Source organism: Maniola hyperantus, chromosome 22 (genome assembly GCF_902806685.2).
Source record: "Maniola hyperantus chromosome 22, iAphHyp1.2, whole genome shotgun sequence".
Classification (NCBI taxonomy): domain Eukaryota; kingdom Metazoa; phylum Arthropoda; class Insecta; order Lepidoptera; family Nymphalidae; genus Maniola; species Maniola hyperantus.
The window spans coordinates 11320757-11348719 of NC_048557.2; the positions used below are offsets into that span (position 1 = coordinate 11320757).

General features: G+C 40.1%; 3 protein-coding genes and 1 long non-coding RNA gene across 4 annotated transcripts in view; 2 read left to right on the top strand and 2 right to left on the bottom strand.

Moving 5' to 3' along the window:
• LOC117992749 (uncharacterized) overlaps positions 1–19790 on the top strand; it is a 229281-nt gene extending 209491 nt beyond the window's left edge. Inside the window, exon 16 of the transcript XR_011238049.1 lies at positions 19699–19790. The gene's annotated coding sequence lies outside the window, so the exon portion shown is untranslated. The remainder of the gene's footprint in view (positions 1–19698) is intronic.
• Positions 1896–11242, bottom strand: LOC117992752 (chymotrypsin-like elastase family member 2A). Its single transcript, XM_034980467.2, has 9 exons — positions 10701–11242; positions 9921–10094; positions 8912–8974; positions 8093–8288; positions 7181–7290; positions 5658–5825; positions 3979–4138; positions 3131–3171; positions 1896–2139 (listed from the first exon to the last, which is right to left on the bottom strand). Exons 1-9 carry the CDS (start codon positions 10968–10970, stop codon positions 1957–1959), a joined length of 1365 nt encoding a protein of 454 aa, XP_034836358.2. The 5' UTR covers positions 10971–11242; the 3' UTR covers positions 1896–1956.
• On the top strand, positions 19362–27124 carry LOC117992754 (chymotrypsin-like elastase family member 2A). The gene is made up of 9 exons (XM_069506248.1): positions 19362–19654; positions 20019–20192; positions 20799–20858; positions 21804–21999; positions 22783–22880; positions 24795–24962; positions 25693–25813; positions 26364–26404; positions 26705–27124. Exons 1-9 carry the CDS (start codon positions 19388–19390, stop codon positions 26897–26899), a joined length of 1320 nt encoding a protein of 439 aa, XP_069362349.1. The 5' UTR covers positions 19362–19387; the 3' UTR covers positions 26900–27124.
• On the bottom strand, positions 25418–27927 carry LOC138403946 (uncharacterized). The gene is made up of 2 exons (XR_011238068.1): positions 27773–27927; positions 25418–27207 (listed from the first exon to the last, which is right to left on the bottom strand). It is a non-coding gene; the product is annotated as an uncharacterized lncRNA (long non-coding RNA).
• Positions 27928–27963: the final 36 nt, after the last annotated feature.

Below are 27963 nucleotides of genomic sequence, written 5' to 3' on the forward strand. Positions count from 1 at the left end.
TCCCTGTCTACTTTTACTCTCTTTTTCTCTTCTTTTCCGCGTGGATTTAGGTTTTTAAAAAATCCCGTGGGAACTCTTTGAATTCCCGGGATAAAAGTAACCTATATCCTTCCCTGTAAAGTAAGCTAACTCTGTAAGTACCAAATTGGGCCGTGAAAAGCTAGCAGACAGACACACTTTCACATTTATAATATTAGGTAGTTTGAAAGTTGGATGTTTTTGGTACAAATAAAAAAATAAAAAATTCAGGGTTCGTGTTTGTATAGTAACAAAATAACAGCAAAAGCAGCTTTGTTCAAAATATTTATTATGCTACGAATATCATACATTAATTATTATCTATACGTTACTCTGTTATACTTATCTACATCTATACTAGCGGAGATATTTTCGCGATTGTTTTTCGTGGTCTTCAATTTAATATTCATTTATTCATAAGGTACATAAATAAAGACGCGAAGAAGTACATAAATAAATTGAGAAATTCGTTCGTTTTTCGAAAACGTTTCAATAAATAATACAGTAGTTATATGTAAGGATTTCATCCCTCGGGCTCATTCGCCTGACACGTCTGATCTTCAACTAATGGCGGGAAACACGTCATTCACACAAAATGTAGGTGGTATTTTTTGTTCAATGTCTGTTCAGACTTTGATTTATGTTAATAGCACTAAAGCCCGTAAGAATTTTTGAAGAGATTCTTGGACCAAAAGCTAAAAAATTGATATTGGTCCTCTTTGTCCTATTATTACATATTCAAGATACAAGCTGAGATCTATAGTCCGCGACAGGTTTCTTGCCAGCTCTTCTCAGTAGAACCTTCATTCCGAACGGTGGTAGAGTCACAGAGGTAGCATAAAAGACACTAGTCGTCCTACATGAGATAAATAAGTAAGTACATTTGTTTAAATAGAAATAGCGAGCAAACGAGCAGTTGGGTCACCTGATGTTAAGTGATTACCGCCGCCCATGAACATTTGCAGAACCAGAGGAACTGCCGAAGCGTTGCCGGCCTTTCAGGAATTTGTTAGCCCGCCCCTTCAATAACTCCATGTTGTAATCTAATGGGAACACCGCCGATGGGAGTTGATTCCACAGTTCGCATGTGCGTGGAAAGAAGGATCTGGCACAACGGACGGTCGAAGTGCAACAGACATCCAGGTGGTGAGGGTGACGTCCTGATCCGTCTGTCACTCTAGAACTTCAAGGTCGCGAGTGGCTGCACTCTCTCCAGGATCAGTCCAACGGGCGTCGCGCGAGAGAGGTACCGGCGTACGTTCTTTAGAGTTCCCGGTGCCTCTCAATAAGGCGCTGAGTATGGTCACCGAGGGGGTTTCAGTGGCTAGAAATCCTACACAACCCGATTGGGTTTCTTAAGGTGACGCAGGACGCTCGACCGAAATTGGCAGCGCACGTGGGTAACATGTTTGCTTTTCACTTGACATTGTATGAGAAAGTTGAGAGGCACGATGATTTTCACTGAAATCAAGCGCGCGAAAAGGGTTTAGGAAAAGTATTTTTGAGAAAAAACTGCTGAATTTATGTTTGCAAAGTAAAGTTATTTCAACTAATGAATAAATAAACAACGTCTAATAATAAATTGTTTTAGAATTTTCATATCCCTAATCTTATTTATTTACGCCCAAAGTTGTCATTAATTTTGTGTTAAAATAGGAATCTTTTGAGCCTCGTAACTTTTAAATCAATATTTTTTCAATATTTTATATATCAATAAACCTAGATAACGACGAGATAAATCGATATAATTCTTAGTTTTGTGCGTACAATATCGAATATTGTTGTATTTTCCCTCCTACGTTTGTATGGAGAAAGCACCGAACTGAGCTACCTTAAGAAGATTTCCCCTTCGAAAAAAAAGGTAGTGAGGGTGAAATTGCTTACGGTGGCGCTCGGAGCGGTTGTAGAAAAAGGAGGGTATTTTATTTTGCATGATGATCAGTCATCCAAGTAGCTGTCAATCCAATCCCTGTGCTTAGCCACGTCGGCGAACACCGTGTAGAAGTCCGAGTCGCAAATCCGGGTGCCCGGGAGCGCTGGTTGGTTGGAGATGACGCCCAGCACGTGCCAAGCACCAGACACTGTTGCGTTTGGCTCCTGTTGCTTGTTCGGTACGAATACCTGCAAAATATAATCTTGTTTATGTCAACGCTTCTTATTAAGTTGACAGTGCGTTCGCGGCCTATCGGAACTATCATGTAGATTATGCCTAAAATTAGTCTATGGTCAGAATTGTACCTATATAAGAACTGTCAAAATAAACCGTTACATACACACAAACTCTCCGCTGAAGTACGTTGTTTTAATTGTTCCTTCTCCGAACCAAAAAATTAGAAGATCTGCCTATCGGGTCTTCGGTGTTAGTCCAAATAACTAACAGTTTATTTTATACTACTTAGCTGTTGCCCGCAACTTTCCGCAGAAACTGTCTTTTCCCGACGATTTTCCAAAAAAATCTTAATGACAAAATATAATTAACCAATTTGGTGCAGACGTTAGAAGTTATGCGCGTACATACTTTTCGGCGATTCATTTCTATTTATATAGATTTTACTAGATGATGGCCACGAAAGATGGAGAGAGCAATGCTTGGAGTTTCTCTACGTGATCAAATCAGAAATGAGGAGATCCGTAGGAGAACCAGAGTAACCGATATATCTCAAGAGGTGCGAAGCTGAATTGGCAATGGGTAGGGCACATGTTCAAAAACTACTGACTGACTGAGTTTTTTGTGGGCCTTCTGATTCTTCTCAGACCTGGGCGCGTTTGGAACCCTCGTAGCTTTAGTTTTAAGTTCGCGTAAAAATTATCACCACTATAACATCATCTTACAAATGCAAACCGACTATCAAAAAGCGTAATTCTTTTACCTACTTTGAATAAACGTTTTGACTTTGACTTTGAACTGATAGACGTTGGAATCCCACGATAAAATAGCGCAACGTTTTGGTAGCGTCGTCCTATAGGTGGACAAATGAGTCTGCGGGAGCCGCTGCATGGTGGCGGCGCTAGACCACGCTAGACTGTGGCGTGTGAAAGTCTCTACAAGAGACCTATGTTGACCTATGATGATGATGATAGGACTGTTGTACTGACTGAGTAAGATTGTTACCTGATAACCACCCCCACTATCGCCATTGCAAGCTGAAGTTCCTGCAAAAGTTTCAAAACGTTATTATGTTGTATAGAAGCAGGCGTTATTTTGCCCAAGTCCATGATAATATATAATGAACCAAAAGCTTAATTTGCTATAATCCGCTGAAACAGGTCCAAACCGTATGGTGCAACATGCAGCATGCGAAATGCACCGCTCGCCCTCCCACTGCTAACCATGCAGGAAAAAGCAGCCACCAGGCAAGCAATACGCACCACCACAAATGAGTGTTTAAGTGTGTTCTGGGATTTGTGTGGTGCTGCGTGGTGGTGGTGCTGCGTGGTGGTGGTGCTGCGTGTTTTAGCAGTGGGAGGGCGGGCGGTGCATTTCGCATGCTGCATGTTGCACCATACAGATTCGACCTGTTTCAGCGGATTATAGCAAATTAAGCTTTTGGTTCATTGTATAAAACGTTATGTTTATAGTCGACGACTTATCGGGAAGAGAATTTATTAAAATCGACTGCCCCAAAAATGCTCTATTCTATATAGGTATTCAGCAAAATAGATCCTATAATCTTACGAAATCTATTACAGCGCACGTCCGTTCGTTGTTGCCTACGCGCCATGTTTGTACTGATTGTAAGCGAGAATTACAGATCTAATCTGAGGCGCGAATCATCAGCGAGATTTAGTATTTTTATTAGTGTACATTCGGTTTCAGTCGGCGTTAGGTTTCGCTTTTCTGCGCGAACGAATTTTGCCGATGCGGCTTATGTATAAGTAGCAAGACCTGGACAATCCAACATACATATACACCTTAAATTATACAGTCGGGTATATCACGATAGTCTGGAGCACACTTACCGTTGTTACGATAGCCCGCGCAGAAGGTTTTCCAGCTGGTGAACATGGCGTAGTAGGCCGGCAAGCTCCTGATGCAGGTCTCCACGGCCACCGTGGGGAAGACGGCCTGCTGCAGGGAGACTGCTTGCACGTTGTCGTTGTCGTACCCCCAGCCTACTATCTGTTACAAGTGTAAGGCGTCACTCACATAAAGCACGTACCGAAATATTATTGAAATCAGTACCCTTATCATAAATGCGAAAGTGTGTTTGTTTGTTGGTTTATTGGTTTGTCCTTCAATCACGTCGCAACGGAGAAACGGATTGACGTGATTATTTGCATGGGTATAGATAAAGACCTGGAGAGTGACATAAGCTTCTTTGTAACCCGGAAAATCAAGGAGTTCCCACGGGATTTTTAAAAACTTAATTCCACGCGGACGAAGACGCGGGCATCAGCTAGTATTTTATCGAATAATTGGAATGCCCTCCCAAAACATGCACGAGGAACATGAGTCACAACGCGCAGAGGTTCTGGAGATGTTTAGTCTAAATTAACTAACAGCAAAACAGCGCGATTGCTATCGCTACGCCTATTACCTATTTTGAATAAATCATTTGACTTTGACTTTGACTTTGACTTTGACTTTGACTTTGACTTTGACTTTGACTACGTCATCTATTAATCAAGTTCACGATCTAAAGTCTGGCTAAGATCTATAGAGTGCACTTTGACTTTGCTCAGACTTAAGATTGAGTTAAAACGAGGCAGATTTATGTGAGAGATATAGCTCTGTCTCGTTTCAACTTTGTCTTAAGTCTGAGCTAAGTCAGAGTGCGCTCTATAGATCTCACCCTAAGGGCGCCTTCGAAGCCGCAAAGTGCCGCGCGGAGGCAGCGCTGCTTTGTAAATCTTTTGTATTTTCAACTGTATATAAATGACCTTAGGAAGCCCATTTATTTCTCTTCATTTATTTGTCTATGTCAACGTCATCACTTATCTATGTCTATGATTACATAATTTGAATCTGCCGCGCATAGACACGACAGAGCTGTCAAGTGTCAACTGTCAGGTTGTTATTTTATTAAAACGTTAGCTGTGCGAGTGAAATTCGAATTATAATATAAAATTAGAATTTAAAGTTTAAACAATACCTAATAACAGTGAAATAATAGCTTCAATTGTTGTTTCTCTTTACAGAGCAACGCAAGATCTTTTATTTCACAAGTGTGTTCAAACACATTATAAAACAATATATATTTTATAATGTATATTTTAACCACGGAGTAGAAAAATATAAATGCTACTCGTATAATTAAACAATGGTAATAATAGGCTACTTGACAATTTTTTTAAGTTGGTCTTAAATGGTTAATATTTGTCCTATTATATCAAAAAAATTAACACTATATTTTTTTGCGCCCTAAAAACCGTAAAACTTTAATTTAAAAAAATATTTTTCTTAGACAGGTGAAAACACTGTCGGCCATGTTTGGCCGATAGATTATCTGTGCTCTGACGTCATGCATTTGTAAACAACAGTATAACCCTGTGGTTATACTGTTGTTTACAAATGCATCGGCTCTGTAGACCGAATTACCGATTCGAAACGCCTCACAAAAATCGAGTTGCAAAACTTCAGCGTGTCAATTAATAGAGAATAGAGATCAGTGTTTGAGACGATGATGATGATGACTTACATTGCCTACAATGGCAGTGGTGTTCAGTACATCAGTGGCCACAGCATGCCACAGGCATGCGGGCTGTATGTATTGCGTGAACTGCACGTCTGACGTCAGCTTCAGCAGAGCAATGTCACTGAAAAAATTCTCGTCGTCGTACTCGTCGTTGATAATTATTCTTTCAACCTGGAGATAAAATTATTATTACTTACAAATTAAAAAAAATATATCAGGTTCGAGTTGGACTCCCACACGAAGGGTTCCCTACTATCATACAAAAATAACACATTTTATTTTATTCATGGCAGCAATTTTGAAATGTTTATCATTTGTTGTTATAGTGGCAATAGAAATACACATTCTGTGAAAATTTCAGCTCTTTATACCTATTACGATTCAAGAGATACAGACCACGGACTGACGGACCGAACGGTCAACGGAGTATTAGTAATAGAGTCCCGTTGGTACCCTTCTGGTACGGAACCCTATAAAGCCTAGTGGTTAAAATGTTCGCATACGAATAGGAGGTCGAGGGTTCGATCCCGGGCACGCACCTCTAACTTTTTGGAGTTGATGAGTGTTTTAAGCGGTGGTTTTAAGCAATTCTGCTTGCTTTAACGGTGAAGGAAAACATTGTGAGGAAACCTGCATGCCAGAGAGTTCTCCATAATGTTCTCGACGGCACAGCAGATATAATACTACTAACTTATCGACGGTGTGTGATTCACACGTGGCCAGGTGGTAGATTATGGTGATGGTGAAACCCATCTCATTCTAAAGGAGATTCGTGCTGAGTAGTGAGCTGGCGATGCGTTGTTGATGATAAAGTGGGGTGGCTACAAGCCCCACCCGAAGCCGCCCGCCCAGACCAGAACCAATTTAAATGTTATAAATTTCCAAATTGCCCCTGGCGGTAACTGATCCCAGGACCTTCCACTTATTTGACCACTGCGGCAGGGGGATCGTCAAAATATCTATTCTATAGTACGCGACAGGTCGAGATGGCAATCGGGGTGGGGACGCCCCGCACACCCGCACAGCCCCTGCGCTAACCAGGTTCGGGAAAGCGCGGGTGACATGCGGGTATGCGCATGCTATCTCGACCTGTCGCGTATCACTACCCTTATAAATGTGAAAGTGTGTGTTTTTTTTTAAAGAATATTAGCCATATTAAATGACTAATATTCCCCTTTCCTCTCCAATTAAGCGTGAAGCTTGTGCTAGGAGTAGGTACGACAATAGTGCAACGGGCGGGATTTGAACCGTCGACCTTTCGGTTTTCAGTCCACTCCTATACCGGTTGAGCTATTGAGGCTCTAAGTACTGGACTAAGACTTAAGGTTTGTTTGTTGGTTTGTTGGTTTGTTGGTTTGTCCTGCAATCACGCCGCAACGGAGTAATGGATCGGCGTGATTTTTTGCACTGGTATAGTTTAAGACCTGGAAAGGGGCATAGGCTATTTATCCCAGAAAATCAAAGAGTACGAAATAGCGGGCATCAGCTCTAAAGCCTAAACTATTTGCAGTGAAGTACCTACTTACATTCTTTTGTTCAGATTCTTTATCAATGGTGTATAGATGATATTTCCCCAGCACCACACTCAACTGTTCTGGTGGAAACGGTTTTCCTCTGATAGAAACGCAGTGCGCCGCTGTAACGAAAACCTAAAACTCAAACTCATAGCATTTAAATTTAAAGTATACAAAATGAGAACTTACGCGCCATTTTAGCTCTACGTGGTATATTTTATTTGTGTCAACGACAGAGAAAACGCTCTACGAAACCGCTGTCTCTTTCTAAAGGTCGACGTACAATATTTTCTGCCAGCTAATGTATCTGTCTGTTTGTAAATCAAAACCTATAGGGTAGATACTGCCCGTTGACCTAGGTTCATGAAATTTGGCAAGTAGCAATGTCGTATAACACAAGTAAAGGAAAAAACCCGAAAACTGTGAATTTGTGGTTACATCACAAAAAAGTGGAAAGTAGGTATTTCTTGTACGATGATACAGAACCCTTCGTGTGCGAGTCCGACTCGCACTTGACCGATTTATTTTGCCTTTTAAATTATTTTATTAATGTTCATTTATAACGCGTAAAATTTAACTCCTCAACGCCATTTTAACTGTATGCGTCAAATTTCATGTCAAAAGTACGATTTAGTCCTTCTGTAGGTCGATTTCGTAAAACCTGCATCAATCATTATTACAATCTCAATTGTTCTGATTGGCTGAATTTGTGCGATTCTTGTTGAAACAATGCATTGTGGCCAATAGTGAGTGAGCATTAACCAATCAGAGATGATTGCGATCGTGACATTGTAGCTGTCAAACAACCTCGGTAGGGCCACTGGTTTTTAACCGTTTTTAACCCTTGACATGACGGTTACCCCATAGAGTTAAAATGGCGTGTGCGGTGTGAGGAGTCATTTTGTAGGAACTATACTTTATTACCTGTCAAAACAAAGCTCTCAGAAATAAGGGTGCCTCCACATATGTACTGGTACTTGAATTTCTTGGATAGTTTGTAGAGAGCCGTATGCCACGGCCAGTCCCCGGGCTTCGTGGCTCCGTTGATGGTGGGGGCCGTATTATTGGATACTTTACGTTGACCGCAATTGATGGTTTTGGGTTTTTGACCCTCGGCATACTTCATAGAAAATAAAAACAAAGTTGGATAAAAGCAGGCGTTACGTTGCACAATCCCATGATATACAAGGATCTTTTTTTTAATTTCTAGACTAGCGCTTGGCTGCAATCAGACCTGGTGGCAATCTATCGACGCACAGCTCAAACTACTGGACAGATCGGGTTGAAATTTGGCATGCAGATAGCTATTATGTTGACATCTGCTAAGAAAAGATTTTTGAAAATGCAACCCTTAAAGGCTAAAACAGGAGTTTGAAATTTATGTAGTCCACGCGAACGATGTCGCGTGCATAATATAAAAAAAAAATGTTTTTATTTCGACCAACAAGGATCATATTGGTGTTAGTAATTACACGAAACTTAAACCTAATTGTTAGTAATTATTAATATTAGTGTTAGTAATTACACAAAACTTAAACCTATTTGTTAGTAAAAAATCTATAACTATTTAAATTAGGACAGGATCGATTTGCCAGCACGTGAATCATACAACAGTGATTCAAGTACTGGCAGTCGATCCTGTCAGAAAATACCTTCAGGAGGCCGTTGGGGCTGGACCTAGCCTACACTATATAGCTAGTGTAGTGCACATATAAGTACTTAGTTTCGCAAATAATAACATACCCACTGATATTCACCATCCTGTGGCACCCCTTCGGTTTCAGCAGCGTAATTTTGAAGAAATTCCTGAAAACACAAACCAATAGTTATTTGTTATGCAAGGCTGCAAACTTGTTATTTTGTGGCGAGAGTTTGTATTGAATTCCGAGCCAGTGAAGGATTCTAAGGTTCCTTAATAGAATCCTGAGCGCAGCGAGGAATTCAAAGGCTCGCACAAATAAATTTGCAGCCGTGCGAAACATCGATGTGTGAAACACACAACTTTTCATCTCACTACAGCGAGGAAAATGCTAGATGATTGATACAAGAGGCGCCACTACCGTGAAGGTTTCCCAGACCTATAATTTATCTAAGGGTTTCAATAAGAAGTTTCTATATTAAACAGGCCACAAGCGTGGCCACAAGTCAGGCAGTGAAGGAGGTTCTAATTCAAGAAGATTCTATAAATGAATAAAGTTTTTTTCAGGTGCGTTCAGAATTCAAATTTAAAATTCTTACAACAAAAAAAAAAGTATTTTCATAATTCAATGAACTTCTTTATATTATTGTTTACTCAATAAAGCTGAAACGGATTATGTTTAATTTAATTACCTAAATAAAACTAAAAATGAATTATTTAATTTAATAAAATTAAAGGTTACTAAGGGTCACTTAACAATTTAGTAAATAATAATAATAGTAAAGACTGTAAGGACGACCCGCGTTTCTGAACGTTTCATTATGTAGTATTTTTAATACCTAGAAAGAAAAAATTAAGTAGGTACGTAACCATCAAAGAAATATGTACTACTTCGTAGAATTATTTCCTCCTATGTCAATGGTAACCATTGACCACAGTTCGTCACGTTCGAATTTCAACTCGTACCTAGTTTGCGCGCTAGCGAGCAAAATTACCACTTTCCACTCGGATTTCAAAGGGCAAACGGATTCTTTCCGAGCGAGTGAAATGAAAAATTAATTATATAGATACCTATAAGGCCCTAGTCAAAGAAATCCTTAAAAGGGCACTTACCACATCAGGGTCACCACAAAACTCCTCGTCATCAATAGCCAGGCCAGTGAGGCGGGGAACGAGGCCTCGTGTGGTCCCGTTCACTATAAGACTCAGGCCTGCGAGTTGATCGAAGAAACGAATTGTGAACTTGTCGCTTTTTTTCAAAGATATCCTTGAAAATTTTTTTTCATTCTGAAAAAGTAGATAACCTTTACTCGAATACAACATATACCATAATCGGTGATAGCCTAGTGGTTAAGACATCTGCCTCCTATTCGGGGAGGTCGGGGGTTCGATCCCTGGTAGGTGAGCACCTCTAACTTTTCGGAGTTATGGGTACGTGGGACTTAAGCAATTAAATATCAGAAAACATCGTGAGCAAACCTGCATGCCTCTGAGTTCTCCATAATGTTCTCAAAGGGGTGTAAAGTTTGCCTATCCGCACTTTGCAAGCGTGGTGAACTATGGCCAAACCCTTTTCATTCTGAGAGGAGACGTGCGCTCAAAAGTGAGCCAGCGATCATGATGATGATGATTTGCCAAGTGTCTTGCTGGTTCTTTCAGTAGGAACTTCATTCCGAATCAGTGGCAAATTAAACCATTTGACGATTGAATTGAAAGCACTAGTAAAAGTTTACTTGAATAAAAAAACATTCTATTCCATTCCATTCCATTCCATTCCATTCCATTCCATTCTATTGCATCATATTCTATTCCATTCAATTCCATTACATTCCATTCAATTCAATTCCATTCTATTCTATTCTATTCTATTCAATATAAAAATAAAATGCTTACCGATCTAACCGTGAAAGTGATTTTAACTTTTGTATCAAACGACACTTTAATTACACTATCAGCAGGAAAAGTTTTGTTTATATGCACATAGTACTGATTGAGATCCTTCAAGGGTACTCCTAGTTCAAACCAAGTCGATATATCCTGGGAACCCTTACAAGGATACGCGCAAGTTAACGGTAGGGTATCGATTGGTGTCCATACGCGATTGTCACTCTTCACCACCATAAACATACCATAAAGAATAACCGCCAATATTATTAGCTTCATTGTCGCTTATATCAAATTACTTTTGACACGAAATATTTGTACAGGAACTGGTACTGTAAAAAATATGGTTCATGGAACGGCATTCCGAACCAGTAGTAAATTAAACTAGTAGACGATTCAAAAGCACTTGTAAAAGTTTACTTGAATAAAAATATATTCTATTCTATTTATTAGCTGTTACTAGTAACACTCACGATAGTTTAACTTCTAAAACGTATTTGAAGGTTAAATATTTAAATTAATTACTTGTAGGTATTCATTTACAACGCCACGAGACGTTTGTTACACGACTAAAATATGAAAAAATAAATTATGATTTACGATCGTGTGGGAAAATAGTGGGGCTAACATCTTCAGCGGCGGTCTCCCCGCCGCTCGCTCTATACATACGTATTTTGGTTCTCATTTAATCATCATCTTCATCATCATCATCATGATCAACTCGTCGCCGCCCGGCTCACTGCAGAGCACGGGTCTCCTCTCAGAGTGAGAAGGGTTTTGGCCACGTTTTGGCCATGTGCAGATTGGTAGACTTCACACACCTTTGAGAACATTATGGAGAACTCTAAGGCATGCAGGTTTCCTCACGATGTTTTCCTTCAGCGTTAAAGCAAGTGATATTTAATTACTTAAAACGCACATCGAACCCCCGACCTCCGATTAGAAGGCGGACGTCCTAACCACTAGGCTATCACAGCTATTTGCTTTTTTAGCTCATTTGAATTGGTATTACTTAATGGCCAGAGAACAAACGTTCCTCCCAGTGCTGGGGACAATATGCAGAGAAACTTTCAGCTTTTAAAAATAAGGAAGGTCTGGCACGCGCTGGCTCTCTCTATAACCAATCAAACTCGATGTCATTTTGTAGACACGTTGTAGAAATAGATACCTATCTATGGCCATAGTTTTCCAGATTTCCGTAAAATTAACTAGTTTCAAAGCTAAGTAAGTACACAGGTTAAAAGGTTTTCACGTAAATTATTGAGACCATGTAACTTTGAAACTGAATATTTTTCCCGAACTGAATATTTTAACCGAATTGAATATTTTAACCGAACTGAATATTGTAACCGAACTTAATATTTTAACCGAACTGAATATTTTAACCGAACTGAATATTGTAACCGAACTGAATATATTAACAGAACTGAATAATTTAAACGTTCCTAGAACGTATCTACAGAATTTTATTGAGTTGGATAGGTTGGTATTCAAATGAGAGCCTAACATAGTTTGTATGCAGCGCAATACGAATAAACGCCTCTTAGTGGAATCTCAAAAGGTAACTGGTTCTCTTATAAAACAGGATAATAACAGCATTTAAATGTATCCTGTTTATTTTCCTTATAGGTATCGTATAAGAAGTCAATTGAACAGTCACAGGGCCTTGATCGCCAAAAACGCAAAATACCAAATTGCTTAAGAATTATATCATCTGGATAATTTTAAGTAGGTACGTATCAAAAATTGCGGACCGGCAGGAATCGAACCCACGTGTGTAGATAAAACACTATAAAAATATATTATCATCACTTACCACCAGGTGAGATTGCAGTCAAGGGCTAACTTGTATCTGAATAAAAAAAAAAAAATCATCTGGAAATTACCATATCATATGCCCTACCTAGTGGTTAAGAAATAACAGTGGTAGCCTAGCTAATGGTTAAGATCCCGCCTTCTTTTCGGGAGAACGGGGATTCGATCCCGGATACGCAGGGCTGACTTTTCATCACTTGCTTTAACGGAGAAAGAAAATATCGCGAGGAAACCTGCATGCCAATGCGAAAGTTCTCCATAATGCTCTTAAAAGTGTGTGAAGTCTGCCACTGCGCACTTAAATTATTGAACCGCACCGCACTTTTTTTGAAAAAAAAAATACAATATGAAGGGGTAGTCGTATTTTTTTATTTTTGTAATTATTATGAAACTTGTTCTACTTATACAACGTTATTTTTAGTTAACGCAAAAACCGAACACGTGTCGAATATTTTTACATAAAGAATAATATTTATACAAAATTTCAAAAATATTTAATGAAAATTTACGAAGTCATAAGCTTGTTGTGTTGAATCGTTGTCCTCGCAAAAACATGGTCACCCCAACGAGCGGCTGTGAGCGAACGAGACGGCTGGCGTCGATTATATGCGCGATGCCGCTTGCACGGCTCGAATCAGCTGGTGCATGCGCTTGTTCAATTACCCAGCTGTCTAAACTTGCAGGATTTTAAAGTGTTTTTTGGTCAAAATTTCTGTTACTGATTCTGAACGAGCTACTTTCAGGTTTTACGTACACTAAAACGTTGGACGTATAATGTGATCAAACAATTTAAATGCGCTTCATATAATTTCAGGATTAATTTATATTAGATACTCATGCTACGTTAGTACTATTATATAATTCTGTGCTCATGCTTAGAATGTTGTCGTAGACATAGCTTTGTTCCCGGAATTCCTATTAGGGCACGTCAGCACAAGGAGACAGACATAATGGAAGCTACGAACATTGTTCTAAGCACGTCTCACGGACGCTAGGTTCATATGATTATTACGGTGGATAAATTCAGTACCAACCCTCTATATTATCTGGGGATAGTTCGATCAAGCCTACATAATTTTGTTATAGTCCGTACAAAATGACTCCTCACGCGCCATTTTAACTCCCTGGGACTGTCATGTCAAAAGTACGGTTCACCTTTAAAATATGGCATAAATATGGAGTAAAATCGTACTTTTGGACGTCATTTTGTACGGACTATAATATAACAAACTAGCTTATGCTCGCGACTTCGTCCGCGTGGACTACACAATTTTCATACCCCTATTTCACCCCCTTTGAGGTTGAATTTTCAAAAATCCTTTCTTAGCGGATGCCTACGTCATAATAGCTGCATGCCAAATTTCAGCCCGATCCGTCCTGTAGTTTAAGCTGTGCGTTGATAGGTCAGTCAGTCAGTCAATCCTTTTAATTATTTAGAAGAGAAAAAGAAGAAGAAGAAGATATCCCGTAGTGTGAAATAAGCTTTAGCACTAGTCTCGTTTCCATTGTTTGTCAAAGTCGACATGAACTAATTAACTAGACGTATAAAGTTAGCTCAGTCATGGCCGCCCACACAGAACACTAAGCTACAACAATTCAAAGCCCTTAAAGCTCTGGACCTGGATTGGATTAGAGTTTCTGAATCCGTGCAATGTTCGGCTTCGAAGTATTATTGCTATTCACTTAGATTACTAGCTATCCGCCCGGGCTTCGCTCGTGTGGAATTTAGAAAATCAGCGTGGGGTGGAATTTCCAAAAATCCTGAAACACGTATTTTGTACTTCATTTGTAACGCGCAAGCCAAATACTAATTTTCATGAAAATAACTTGAACAACGACAGACTTTCATACAAACTTTAATCCCCTATGTATTCTCCCCTTCAGAGAATTTTCCAAAATCGTGAAAAAGCCTAAATACCACTTTTCATTGATGTAGGTACCTAACTTTAAAAATTGGATGAAATTTGGTATAAGTAGAGTTAGCTTACGTCCCGCGGGGACGGACACAAGCTATTTTTAATCCCGGGAAATCAAAGAGTTCCCACGGGTATTCTTAAAGGCCCATCCGTTAAACTGATTTGTATGAAATTTGGTACAGAGGTAAGCTATCTTTGTACCAAATTTCTACGTCCCGGAAATCAAAATATGCAACTTCTTATCCCGGAAAATGAAAGAGTTCCCACAGGATTTTTAAGAAACCTAAATCCACGTGGATGAAGTCGCGGGTATCATCTAGCTTACCATACTTCGTAGTCTATCGCTGAGTTTGTTGTGGGCTCTTCTGAGACCTGGCGCGTTTGGGACCCTCGTAGCTTTAGTTTTAAGTTTGCGTTATAATAGGCTACTTGACAATTTTTTTAAGTTGGTCTTAAATGGTTAATATTTGTCCTATTATATCAAAAAAATTAACACTATATTTTTTTGCGCCCTAAAAACCGTAAAACTTTAATTTAAAAAAATATTTTTCTTAGACAGGTGAAAACACTGTCGGCCATGTTTGGCCGATAGATTATCTGTGCTCTGACGTCATGCATTTGTAAACAACAGTATAACCACAGGGTTATACTGTTGTTTACAAATGCATGACGTCAGAGCACACATACACAACAACAGTATAACCACAGGGTTATACTGTTGTTTACAAATGCATGACGTCAGAGCACAGATAATCTATCGGCCAAACATGGCCGACAGTGTTTTCACCTGTCTAAGAAAAATATTTTTTTAAATTAAAGTTTTACGGTTTTTAGGGCGCAAAAAAATATAGTGTTAATTTTTTTGATATAATAGGACAAATATTAACCATTTAAGACCAACTTAAAAAAATTGTCAAGTAGCCTATTATCACCACTATATCTTACAAATCTAACACCATACCAGACCATCAATAAGAGTAATTTATTACCTATTTTAAATAAATCATTTGACTTTTGACTTTGACTTATCCATACTAATATTATTAAGGTGATGCGCCCGTCTGTCTGCTAACTGCTAGGTTTGGTCCATCCATTTTGACCAATTTTGACGGGTACAAACAAAGATAACTTAAATCTTGTAGAAGGTTGCATCATATGCTACTGTTTTCTTCGGAAAGTCAAAGTTCCCACGGGATTTTAAAAAGTCCATCCACACCAAAGAAATCGTGGGCACCATGTACTTGGTACACAGATAGCTTGCATCCCGGGGAGGATATTATTATAGGGTACTTAATGTCCCGGAAAATCAAAGTTCCCACGAGATTACATTCCACCTTCCTATTTCTACAACCGCACCGCACGCCACCGCAAACAATTCCACCCTCACCACCAGGATATCTGGCGCTCTTCGGCCACCCGTTGTGCCAGATCCTTTTCCCACGCACATGCAAACTGTGGAACCAACTCCTATCGCCGATGTCCCCATTAGATTACAACATGGGGTTATTCAAGGGGCGGACCAATAAATTCCATTTTATTTAAAAAAAAAAAGATTTTTAAAAACCTAAATCCACGCGTATCTAGTATTTACTAAAAAAGAAAATGTAGGTAGGTATAGGCAGTGGCGTGCACAGGGTTTCAAGTCAGGGTAGGCACTAGTTAAGTAGGAACCTGTTCACTGGCAGGTCATAATGAAAAATAAGCATTGAGCTATTACAACTGGGGTAAGCAGTGCATTTATGCCTCTATGACCTGCACGCCACTGGGTATAGGTATACATGCGGATTGGGTCTGTTTGAACAAATTGGGTCTTACTTTAGTAGACTCACTCGTAACAAGACCTTTGAGAAATAGGAGCTTGTTATGTTAGGCCTCTCTCGAGTGTCGATATGTCGCCGTGATCTCTCATCTAAACAATACGATATTATTGGACTAAGAGCCAGCGCGTGTCAGACCTTCGTTATTTTATAAAAGCTAGGTGAATTTTTATTTCGTCCGCGTGGACTACACAAATTCAAAACTCTATTTTACCCCCTAGGGATTGCATTTTCAAAAATCTTTTCATAGCGGAATAGCTTTCTGTATGTTTTTCAGCCCGATCCATCTATAGTAGTTTGAGCTGTGCGTCGATAGATCAGTCAGTCAGACAGTCAGCTTTTCCTTTTATACCTACATATAATAGGTATTTCGATTTTCAAAAAAATTAGAGATCCCTACGAAAATTGTAATATAAACTACACATGGGAAGGCGGTAGTTTTAAATACTTATAATAAGTATGTGGAGCCAGTAGATCGGTACGTAAACACAATCTAACATGAATACATCTAATTGGTACTAAATTCAGACTAATAAAATTTACCTCAGGTACAAATAACTCCCAAAGATTCGTTGCCTCTTGTAAATGAATTAATTCTCTAGAAATACGAATCTAAAACATTTTACAGCTGAAAAAGATTTTCGACATAAAAACATCCTATAAGTCCCGCAAATTGCTATTGCGCTGGAACCATGTCTCATTAATATCGAAATGACGTAATTTTGACGTCAGCCGAAATAAAAATATACCATCAGCTCGAAACTTCAGTCTAGTGTTGACATTACTTAAATGGCGCATTAGCAATTTGCGGGACATATGCCTAGGTATTTTTATTTCGTTCGAGAGTTCATTTTGTCACCAAAATGTACGTCAAATCAACCGTAACATCCATTAGTCACCGAATCGAAAGGTATTTATTTGCCTCCATATGTTATTACCGACTTCGCCTGGGTTGAGTGAACCACATAATTTATAGCCTATGTCCATCTGGAATACCTAACGTAGCTAAAGAGAGAAGAAAAAATACGTTTATTTTGTTATCGCACTTGTAATTGCCGCCTTTTGAAACGGAAGTCACGTGATCTGTTGCGAGAAAGCCATCTTGAGTCGATTATACAAGGTGAAATTTTAGTGGTTGTCTTCCCGCGGCAGAACGATTTGCCCTCAGTAGTACTATCGAAATTTTGAGTTAAACTTAAAAAATAAAAATGTTTTTGTTTTGAAATAATTAAAAAAAATCGACAACTCGAAAGTGTGAGAAGCAATAGTAACACTTGAACCGCGCTTCCAATAAAGTGAAATAGTTTAGAGCAAAATAAGCTCTCGCGCGTAGTGATACGACATAAACTAGCCTGTACGCACGCGGTATTACTATTGGTTCGAGGTCTCATTCGATTTTTGTTTTTCTCGATTGTAAATTTGTCATTTTTTCCTCTAATATTTTTTTATATTTATAAATCGATTGTTATACCACGACATAATCATTTCGCTTCGGGAAAACAACCATCAAAATTTCAGCGTGTAGGTATGCGGGTGGTTGGTGGTTTTTAAGCTAGTCTTGTTCCGACTCGAGACTTGACCGACTATTCAATGCTTTTTGTGTTTAGGTCGCCATTTTGATTGAGTGGTTGCAATAGCAATTAATGTGCTCTAGTTAAGTTAATATTGCAGTTAGGTTATTATAAAAGGTAAAACTCTCGATAAGCCTCTACGCGTTGTGATTGATATTTAATTTCACATTTGGTTCGGAGAGTATAAAAGATGGAAGAGTGGTTTCTTAGCAAAAGATGATCAGGACCTGAAGTTTTAGCTAAGGATTTGGTTATCCGGAAAGCCAAAAGGCCTCGAGCAGAAAAAGCGCCGGATTATACACAAGGGTTTAATTTATGTGCGAGTCTCAACATATGCGGCATAAATCTTGATTTTCTTACAGCTCCAAGGGGCTGTAGACCTTAACTATTTGATACTTATTTCAACTTGATACCTCCCACGCGTTCCTGAGATAAAGCGTCTTGACCACCGATATACATGACAAGATATGGTCAAGCAAACAAAATTTTTCACGGTTTAGAAACCAAATAAATCAGCGCCACCTCTTAGATACTAATGAATGACCCGTTTGAAATCCACACGTTACCGAGGTTGCATTGGTGCTGTTGTAGAGGCGTGTGGTCTCTTCTAAAGCTGGCAGCTGCGAAGAAAACATTGCACTTTGCAGTTGCCACTTAGAACACCATTTTGAATTTGGAACGATTCGAAAATCCCGCTGCCCTGGACGAACTTCGGGGGCCACATTCACTCCAGAGACATCAAGAGGGAGACACCTCTGTAGAGCCTCAAGCTCCAGCCTCGTTTTGTTCCTCGTTTTACCTATATTGTACATACACAAGTGAATACAATAATATGTGAGCAGTTCTTTTATATTTTGTGCACCACGCTGCCACACTATAATGTATCAACTATTGTCGTCTTGCTCCTGTACGCCGCACTCCGCAGTAAAGTAGTAACCCCTTCCAGACACTTGGCATGTGACTGGGAAGTGAGACAGACGTGCGTGTGGTCAGTGTGGCATATAATATAGCAGGAAGCCGATATCAGGTGCAAGTGGATTATACATATAGTACAGGTGCATAAGCACCAATGATTCGGTGCCATTTTGTTTGTTCAATAGCCCTGTCCATATATATAAGTCAATGGTCTTGACAGACAGACGGACGGCGAAGTGATTCTAGGGTCCCTTTTCCCACGGCGAGCCGAACCGAAATGAGAGTGTTTTCATTACAAACATAATTCAATGTGTCTCAATTTGGCTCGAAGGTAATATTTTTAGGGTTCCGTACCTCAAAAGGAAAAATGAACCCTTTTCACACACCTCGCAACACGGTATTCTAGAGCGAGTGGTGTGAAAAATTATACTTACGTGGTGTTAGAACTTAAGACAAATAGGTACCTATGCTATGACTGTGAGTCATAACCTCAGTCCTCACTACAGACTACAGAGGTCGTGTCGAGACTCGAGTATACCTATCTAACAACCTTTTTTTTCCGGTCGGTGCTAACAATATTTACTTACCTACTTACCTATTCAAATGTCAGTTTAAAAGTTTCGCAAGTATAAACGCACGCATACCTAGATAATAATTAACTCATGGGGCGCCTAAAGTTACTTCTTTGTAGTATTCTTTTGGTAGTTGAGACTGGAAGTGACTGTCAGACATGGATGCCAATGGGCAGCCCCATCATTGGCACGTGTCCCTGCAAGAATGCCAACGACATAGCAGTGTGGTTGGAGGCCGGTGTGCCTCTTCGGGATAACAATCGTTATTATCTGTTCATAAACAAATTTTTTCCCGCGGATAGTGTCATTAAATTGTCGTTTGATTCGGAAGTTAATATCTCTTTTTCTGTCATATCGGTAAGTCTTATGACATTTTTTGGGCTCAGTACCTACCTCAAAAGGAAAAATAATGAGGAATGAGCCTCAATAGCTCAACGGGTAAAGGAGTGGACTGAAAACCGAAAGGTCGTCGGTTCAAACCCCGCCCGTTGCACTATATTGTCGTACCTACTCCTAGCACAAGCTTAGTTGGAGAGGAAAGGGGAATATTAGTCATTTAACATGGCTAAAAATAAACCGACCAAGTGCGATTCAGACTCGCGCACGGAGGGTTCCGTACTACAGTGTTATTTTTTCGACATTTTGCACGATAAATCAAGAACGTACCTATGCGTAATGCGTAAAAATAAACTCTTTGTAAAAATTAAAATCTTTCTTCTAGGACAATGAAAAATTTTCAAGGGTTTCTGTGACTGACGGAGACATCTTCACAATCCGTTTGTTCGCGCAGCAACAGGGCCTCGGCCTCTCAGTGCGGGGGCTGACACCAGGAGTCACCCCCAACCTCATAGGTCTCACCATCAATGATGTGGAGCACTGCACTGAACCGGATCTGGTGAGATCAGCTCTATGTAACTACCGAGGGTCCTGCGGGGTGATGTGTTCAACGATGAATGATAGCCATCGAGCTCATTTGACATTTATTTTTAATCCATTGAAGGTGTTCTGCGACAAAACATTTTAATATTACTCAGTGAAGCAGCAATGTAGAACCAACCAATGTCGAATGAGTTTAGTGGCTATCAATCAGCGTGGTGAACACTTTAGCGCGATAGCCTAGTAGTTAAGACGTCGTTCTCCTTGGGGGTTCGATCCCGGGCACGCACCTCTAACTTTTCGGAGATATAATATGCGTTTTAAGCAATTAAATATCACTTGCTTTAACGGTGAAGGAAAATATCGTGAGGAAACCTGCATGCCTGAGAGTTCTCCATAATGTTCTCAAAGGTGGGTGAAGTATCCCGTATCATTACCCGAGTTTTGCACGCTATACATTGCGGGTTTGAAAAATACTAAATCACTAAAATGAGGCAAATGGTTATTGGTATTGGATTGTGTTTAGGTAGTATATCTGTTCCATGAGTATAACAATAACGCTAAGTTTTTGCTAGCGTTCTGGTTACATCCTGTATAATATTAATAAATAAATTTGGATTTTCAGAATGTCCTTCAAAAATACACTGAAAATGAAAATACGCCAAAGGATGGAGAATATCGTTTGGTACGTATCATTATTTCGACCCATTGCCGACTCACTACAGAGCACGGGTCTCCTCTCAGAATGGGAACGTTGGCCTAATGCAGATTAGCAGACTTCACACATCTTTGTGAACATTATGGAGAACTCTCAGGCATGCAGGTTTCACCTAAATATGTAATAAGCTGTAATAGCCTAGTGGTTAGGACGCCCGCCTTCTAATCGGAGGTCGGGGGTTCGATCCCGGGCACGCACCTTTGACTTTTCGGAGTTATGTGCGTTTTAAGTAGGTAATTAAAATATCACTTGCTTTAACGGTGAAGGAAAACATCGTGAGGAAACCTGCATGCCTGAGAGTTCTTCATAATGTTCTCAAAGGGGTGTGAAGTCTGCCAATCCGCACTTGACCAGTAGTCTATCCTATCCAATCTAATCCATTAGCCTGTTAGCGTCCACTGCTGGACATAGGCCTTTCCAAGAGCGCGCCACCAAACACGGTCCTCCGCCTTCCTCATCCATCCGCTTTCTTCTTCCACCACCTTCTTCAGGTCATCGGTCCAGCGGGCTGGGGGTCGTCCCACACTGCGCTTACCGGTACGCGGTCTCCACTCCAGAACACGTCTGCCCCATCGGCCGTCTGTTCTGCAACAGACATGACCTGCCCATTGCCACTTCTTGCTAAGCCTTTTAGTACATATGTCGGTCACTTTTGTTGTGCTGCGAATTTCCTCGTTCCGGATTTTATCCCTGAGAGTGAAACCCAACATAGCTCGCTCCATAGCACGCTGAGCGACTTTTAGTTTGTGGCCGAGGCCAACTGTCAGTGTCCACGTTTCCGCTCCTTACGTCATCACAGGTAGGGTCTATACTTAGCCAAAACCCTTCTCATTCTGAGAGGAGACCCGTGCTCAGTAGTGAGCTGGCGCGACGGGTTGACAATGATGATGAAATTTTATTCTTTCAATATAGCATGTGGAAAGCCGAAGGTCGAAGAAAGCGGAGCGTCTCCGCAATTGTGGGAGAAGGGACGTGGGTTCAGAGCTGACAGTGGACGGTGAGGCCGAGCCGGGGGCCTGGCCGTGGTTTGCTGCCATCTACCACAGCGAAAGGAGCCTGAGATACATCTGTGGAGGCACCCTCATCTCCACGGACTCTGTTTTGACAGGTTGACATTTTACTATAGTATGTTATTACTTACTAGCTGATGCCCGCGACTTCACACGCGTGGTTTAGATTTTTAAAAATCCTGTGGGAACTTTTAAATTTTCCGGGATAAAAAGTAGCCTATGTCCTTCCCCGGGTTGCAAGCTACCCCTGTACCAAATTTCGTCAAAATCGGTTGAACGGTTAAGCCGTGAAAAGCTAGCAGACAGACAGAGAGACAGACAGACTTTCGCATTTATAATATTAGTATGGATTAGTTACCTACTATTTCTAGATAATTTGTACGCGTGGATTTAGGTTTTTTAAAAATTCCTGGATAAAAATTAGCATGTGGCCGTCTCCACGATGTAATCTACTTCTGTACCAAATGTCATCAAAATCGGTTTTACTGTTGAGCCGTGAAAAGCTAACAGACAGACAAACTTTCGCATTTATAATATCAGTACGGATTACCTTCAGACATTTTTTTAATTTTTTTATTTAGACACAAGTTAGCCCTTGACTGCAATCTCATGATAATCTCACTGAAAAAAGAGGGAATATCATATTTTCGGTAAATCGATTATGTCGATCGAATCAAATAATCGATTGTGTCGGGTGTAATTAGACTGCATCGACACTTACCACCAGGTGAGATTGCAGTAAGGGCTAACTTGTATCTGATTAAAAAACATCTCAAAATGGCCAAAATTATAGTGTTATTTCGTTATGCACCGGAACTCTTCGTCTGCCAATCCGACTCGCACTTGGCCGATTTTTATGACAAAATAATTTCCTTTCACAGCCGGCCATTGCGTAACGAACCGAGAGCCAAAGAATCTGATTGTGTTGGTTGGAAGATATGCATTGGAAGACTGGGCTGAACTATTCATAGGAAGGAAAGTACGTATTAGCGAAATTACTATTTTCTACTTACTTCCCAACTACAAACTATTATTTATTATCGTAAGTGATTTCCATTATACCTATATAATATCTCTCCCTCGGCTATACTCACGTGTTTAGTCGACGTTAGCCCGACTAGACACTCAGTCTTAACCGTGACGTGTGCGCGAACTGATTCCCTTGAAAAAGGACCCCGGATGGGTTCGAAACTAGTCGGGCTAACGTAGACTATTATACTCGTGGGTATAGCCGGGAGGGAGATTGTTCAAGACATTCGCCTGCAATAATAGTGCGAGCAATAGCGCAAGAACTTTATAGGCTATTTACTTTATAACAGGACATCTCTTTTCGTATTATTGTTGGTTTGGTGTGACGTGTCTCGGAATTGTCTCCAGTTTTTAATTAATTAAATAAGTGTCTAAGTTCAGTTCCTGTATTTTTACTGACCTCTAACAACCATTAAATACAGAGATATTATATACTAGCGGATTCCTGCGACTTCGTCCGCGTGGATTTACGTTTTTTAAAATCCCGCGGGAACTCTTTGATTTTTCGGGATTGTTGTCATTGCTTGGTACCTACAATATGAATTCACTATGAACACTTCCTGAATCTTGATAACTCAGGCGGGCAGTAACCCTGCAGCATCAGGATTAAGGAGTTAAATCCAGAATTTTTTATGTGACCACGACGTAAACTTTTTTTGTTGATTTAAAAAAAAAATTTGTAAATCAGTCCAGAAACCTCGAAAAAATCGATGTAGAAAAAAGAACCACCTCCTTTTTGACAGTCGGTTAAAAACCGATGACCTTGAAATATTTACGGAACATCTTTAAAATATCCCCTTTCTAACAAAAAAAGAATGAATGAAATCGGACTACGCGATAATGAATTACAACTCAGTATACATTTTAACTTTCGACCCCTCTCCTACGGGAACCATGCTGAATTTCGGGATAAAAAGTATCCTATATTCTTCCTCATAGTATGACCTCAAATCGTACCAAGTTTCATTGGAATCCATTCAGTAGTTTCAGCGTGATGCGCGGCCGTGATACAGACAGACAGACAGACAGACAGACAGACAGACAGAGAGACAGACAGACAGACAGACAGACAGACAGACAGACAGACAGATAGACAGACAGACAGACAAAAATGAAAAAAATTACAGTTTTAGGTTCAGTATCGATTATAGAGTGCCCTCGAAAAAAAAATTTCAAAATATCTTCAATGTACAGAATTTGACCTGTTACAGTTTTATTATAAGTATTGATTCTTCCTAGTTCTTCGTTCAAGTCTTGTCGTTCAATGTGTCTGCAAGAATTTGTGAATAACTTTTTAGGGCGTCTTTGCGGCCTTTGCAACTTTGCGGCCGCGCTGCTTGTAAAAAAAAACATATTATTTCGGTCGATGAATAGATGTGCGGCTGCAGTCGCGCGTTTTTATTTATATGGATTTACAAAGTAGCGCAACTGCAGCGCTACAGTCGCGCTGCCTCCGAGCGACACTTAGCGGCAAAAAAGGCGCCCTAGGGTTCCGTATCCGTAGGGGTTACTAAGATTCCGCTCTCTATCCGACTGTCCATCCGAATTTCAAAATGGCCGCGCCAAAATATTAAAAAAAAATCAAAAATGCATAGTGCTATATCTTGTACGTTGGTACAGAACTTGACAGTTGACCGGCGGGGTGGTTACGTATAACGTTGCAGTAGCGACAGCAACGCGACAGCAGTAGCAATGCGCCAGTTCATTTGCTGTCTCTCTTCTTCTTCTTCTTATTTTGCTTTGTGGCTATTGCTGTCTCTCTGTAGCCGCTGTTACGTGTAACGTTGACAGCAATGATAGCGAGATTTACGCCTGTCGCGAGACATGTATGCGGAACCCGCGGTTTTTTTAATCTAATTTCCAGGTTGACAGAGTAATAACTCCTGAGAATGATGGAGCTAACACAAGTGCCTGGTTGTCTGCCGACTTAGCTATGCTGAAGTTCCAGCCGGTTCCCCTCACTGACGGCGTTCAGCCAGCGTGCCTGTGGGACAGGCCGGCTCGTGGACTAGCGGATACAGCCAATGGCACCGTGAGTACCTATAACCTACAAGTTAAATGTAACCGGTCAAGTGCGAGTCAGACTCGCGCACCGAGGGTTCCGTACTAGTCGTATTATTTTTTCGACATGTTGCACGATATATATAAAAAAACTGTTTTAGAATGTACAGGTAAAGCACTTTCATAATGTGATACCCCAGTTGGTATAAAATTAAAAATACTATTATTTTCACTAGCTTATGCTCGCGACTTTGTCCGCGTGGACTACATAGCTTTCAAACCCCTATTTCACCCCCTTAGGGGTTGAATTTTCAAAAATCCTTTCCTAGCGGATGCCCACGTTATAATACCGATCTGTATGCCAAATTTCAGCCCGATCCGTTCAGTTGTTTGAGCTGTGCGTTGATAGATCAGTCAGTCAGTCAGTCACCGTTTCCTTTTATATATTAAAAAGAAGAAGATTAAGCTTTTGGTTCAGTGTAAGTATATTTATTTTGTCCAAGAACAGCCCACAGAATTACACACTCAAAATTATACAAAATGTTATCGAGTTTTACATGTCCCGCGTAACTCTAATTACGGACCGTTACAACGAGCATTAAATAGAACAAGTCGTACATTAAAATTTAAAATAACCTAACATAAACATGAAAAATATACCTAAGCTATAAAATACAAAATGAATATCATGGATTCCCGCAACGTAGGTAATGCCTGCTTCTATACAGCCTTATTATGATGTTTGGCGTTGTTTGTTTCAGATAGTAGGCTGGGGATACGATGAGAACGACGACCTGTTGGAGAATCTTCACCAAGCCAACATGAAGATGGTTCCTCGCGCGGCTGCCAACAACTACTTCTGTGCGGGGTTCCATCAAAACGGTACCTACTACCTACCCAATATGAAAGACAGTGATACTGATACACTGCATTTCATGGGGGCAAGTGGCTCACGCTCGTGTTGAAGTATCGGTATAAGCACGAAGGATTAAAGGCGCCATAAGCACGTCCTTAACGATCCCGACGATCAATAGTACATTGCTTCAAATTTTACGTACATTCGGTACATTGCTTTCACGCACAAAGCATGACCATTTGTAGACATACACCCGCCATCCTGATGCACACCATTTTTCGTATAGAAATAGCTCATTCTAACGACCCTCGACCCTGAGCCTTCACAACAGGCCCATAGTTAGCAACCATGTTTTGGACAAGTCATCTTTGGCAACACTGGCTTCAACAAACTTGAAGATTTTCGACTTTTTGAGACGAGACGCTCTCACGGAGTTTCCCAATGGTGAGGATAACTACCGAATAGTTATCCATCCTTTCTCTTGAAATTTGACCTACCAAGATCCTACCTAACTAGACTGTATAATAAAATATCAAACTTATCATCGATTGATATAAAAAAAAACTAACTTTGCAGGAACATCAGCATCTAATGGCGACAGCGGGATCCCATTCCTGGTAAGACCTTTAAAATTTTAGATGCAACGGATAACTTGAGTTTTTTTTTTAATAGCGAGCAAACGAGCAGGCGGGTCACCTGATGTGAGTGATTACCGCCGCCCATGCACATTTGCACCACCAGAGAAACCGCCGATGCGTTGCTGGCCTTTTAGGAAATTGTTGGTCCTAATAAATAACCCCATGTTGTAATCTAGTGGAACACCGCCGATGGGAGTTTAGGTAGTAGGTATAACAATAACGCTAAGTGTTTGTTAGCGTTCTGGTTACATGTATGATATGTAGACTTATTTTCTGCAGGTGTTCATTCCGGACAGCATGCCAGAAGGGTGCCAGAGAGAGAGCAAGCCGTCTGGCTCCTGGCACGTGCGCGGCGTACTGTCGCAGTACACCGGCAGCGACGACGCGCCGGCGGCGACGTGCGCGCAGAGCCACGTGGTGTTCACTGACGTGGACAAGTCGAGGGACTGGATCCTAGCTAACTTGGACGACTGAGACATATCTAGCAGAACTATGGCCATTATATGCATAAGATAATCTTGGACTGACATTTCAACGGATATGAAACCTACCTCGAAACGTCTTTAGCCAGAAAAAATCTTTTAATTTCCAAATTTTATATTATAATGTTTATAGACATAAAATAAATATAATAAGAATGTCTGGTATTAAGTAACAACAGGATTTTCCTCTTCACTGAAGACAGGACAAACATTGAATATCTCAATAAACTATTGTAACTTTTACAGGAGACTAGCTTGTCATCCATGTTGCTGTTCTTAATCATTATGTTGATACAGCATCTGTAACACAGATTTATTAACTAATTAAAAACCCTTAAACATCATTAAATTGTTTTTTTGTCTTTATAATTAAATCAGATATGAATATTTTTTTCTCACTCGCCAAACTGGTGGGCCATGTAAAACTAGCTGATGCCCGCGACCCGCGACAGTCTGCGTGGATTTAGGTTTTATAAAACCCGTGGGAACTCTTTGATATTTCGGCATACAAAGTAGCCTATGTCGCTCTCCAGTCTTTGGCTATTGAAAAGAACACGTCGACCCATACCTAGTTCCGTTGTGATGTGATCGAAGGACAAAGCAATAAACCAACAAACGTCACTTTCGCATTATTTTATAATAATATGGGTAGGTAGTGATTATAAATAGGTTATCACAATATCCAATCTACACGTCTATTCACCTTGCCAACAAACCATAAGCACTAATTATTAAAGATTTCTTTTTCAGACATTTATTTTGTTTGATCCTAAAAGCGAATGCCGAACATGCAAAGAACGGTCGAAAGGAAATGAAAAAACCTTTAAGTTTTCAAAGGTTTAGAAGATCATAGAAAAGGATGTACCTATATTAATTAATGGTTTAGATTCTGGATTCTGTTTCAAACAGTGGTTAGAACTTGGAAATTAAAAAGCACATACACAATTTTATTATTACACATCAATATCAAACATCAAAATCTTTTTATTTCCGTAGGGCGATTGTCTAAAACCGCATCAATCATTATTACAATCTCAATTGTTCTGATTGGCTGAA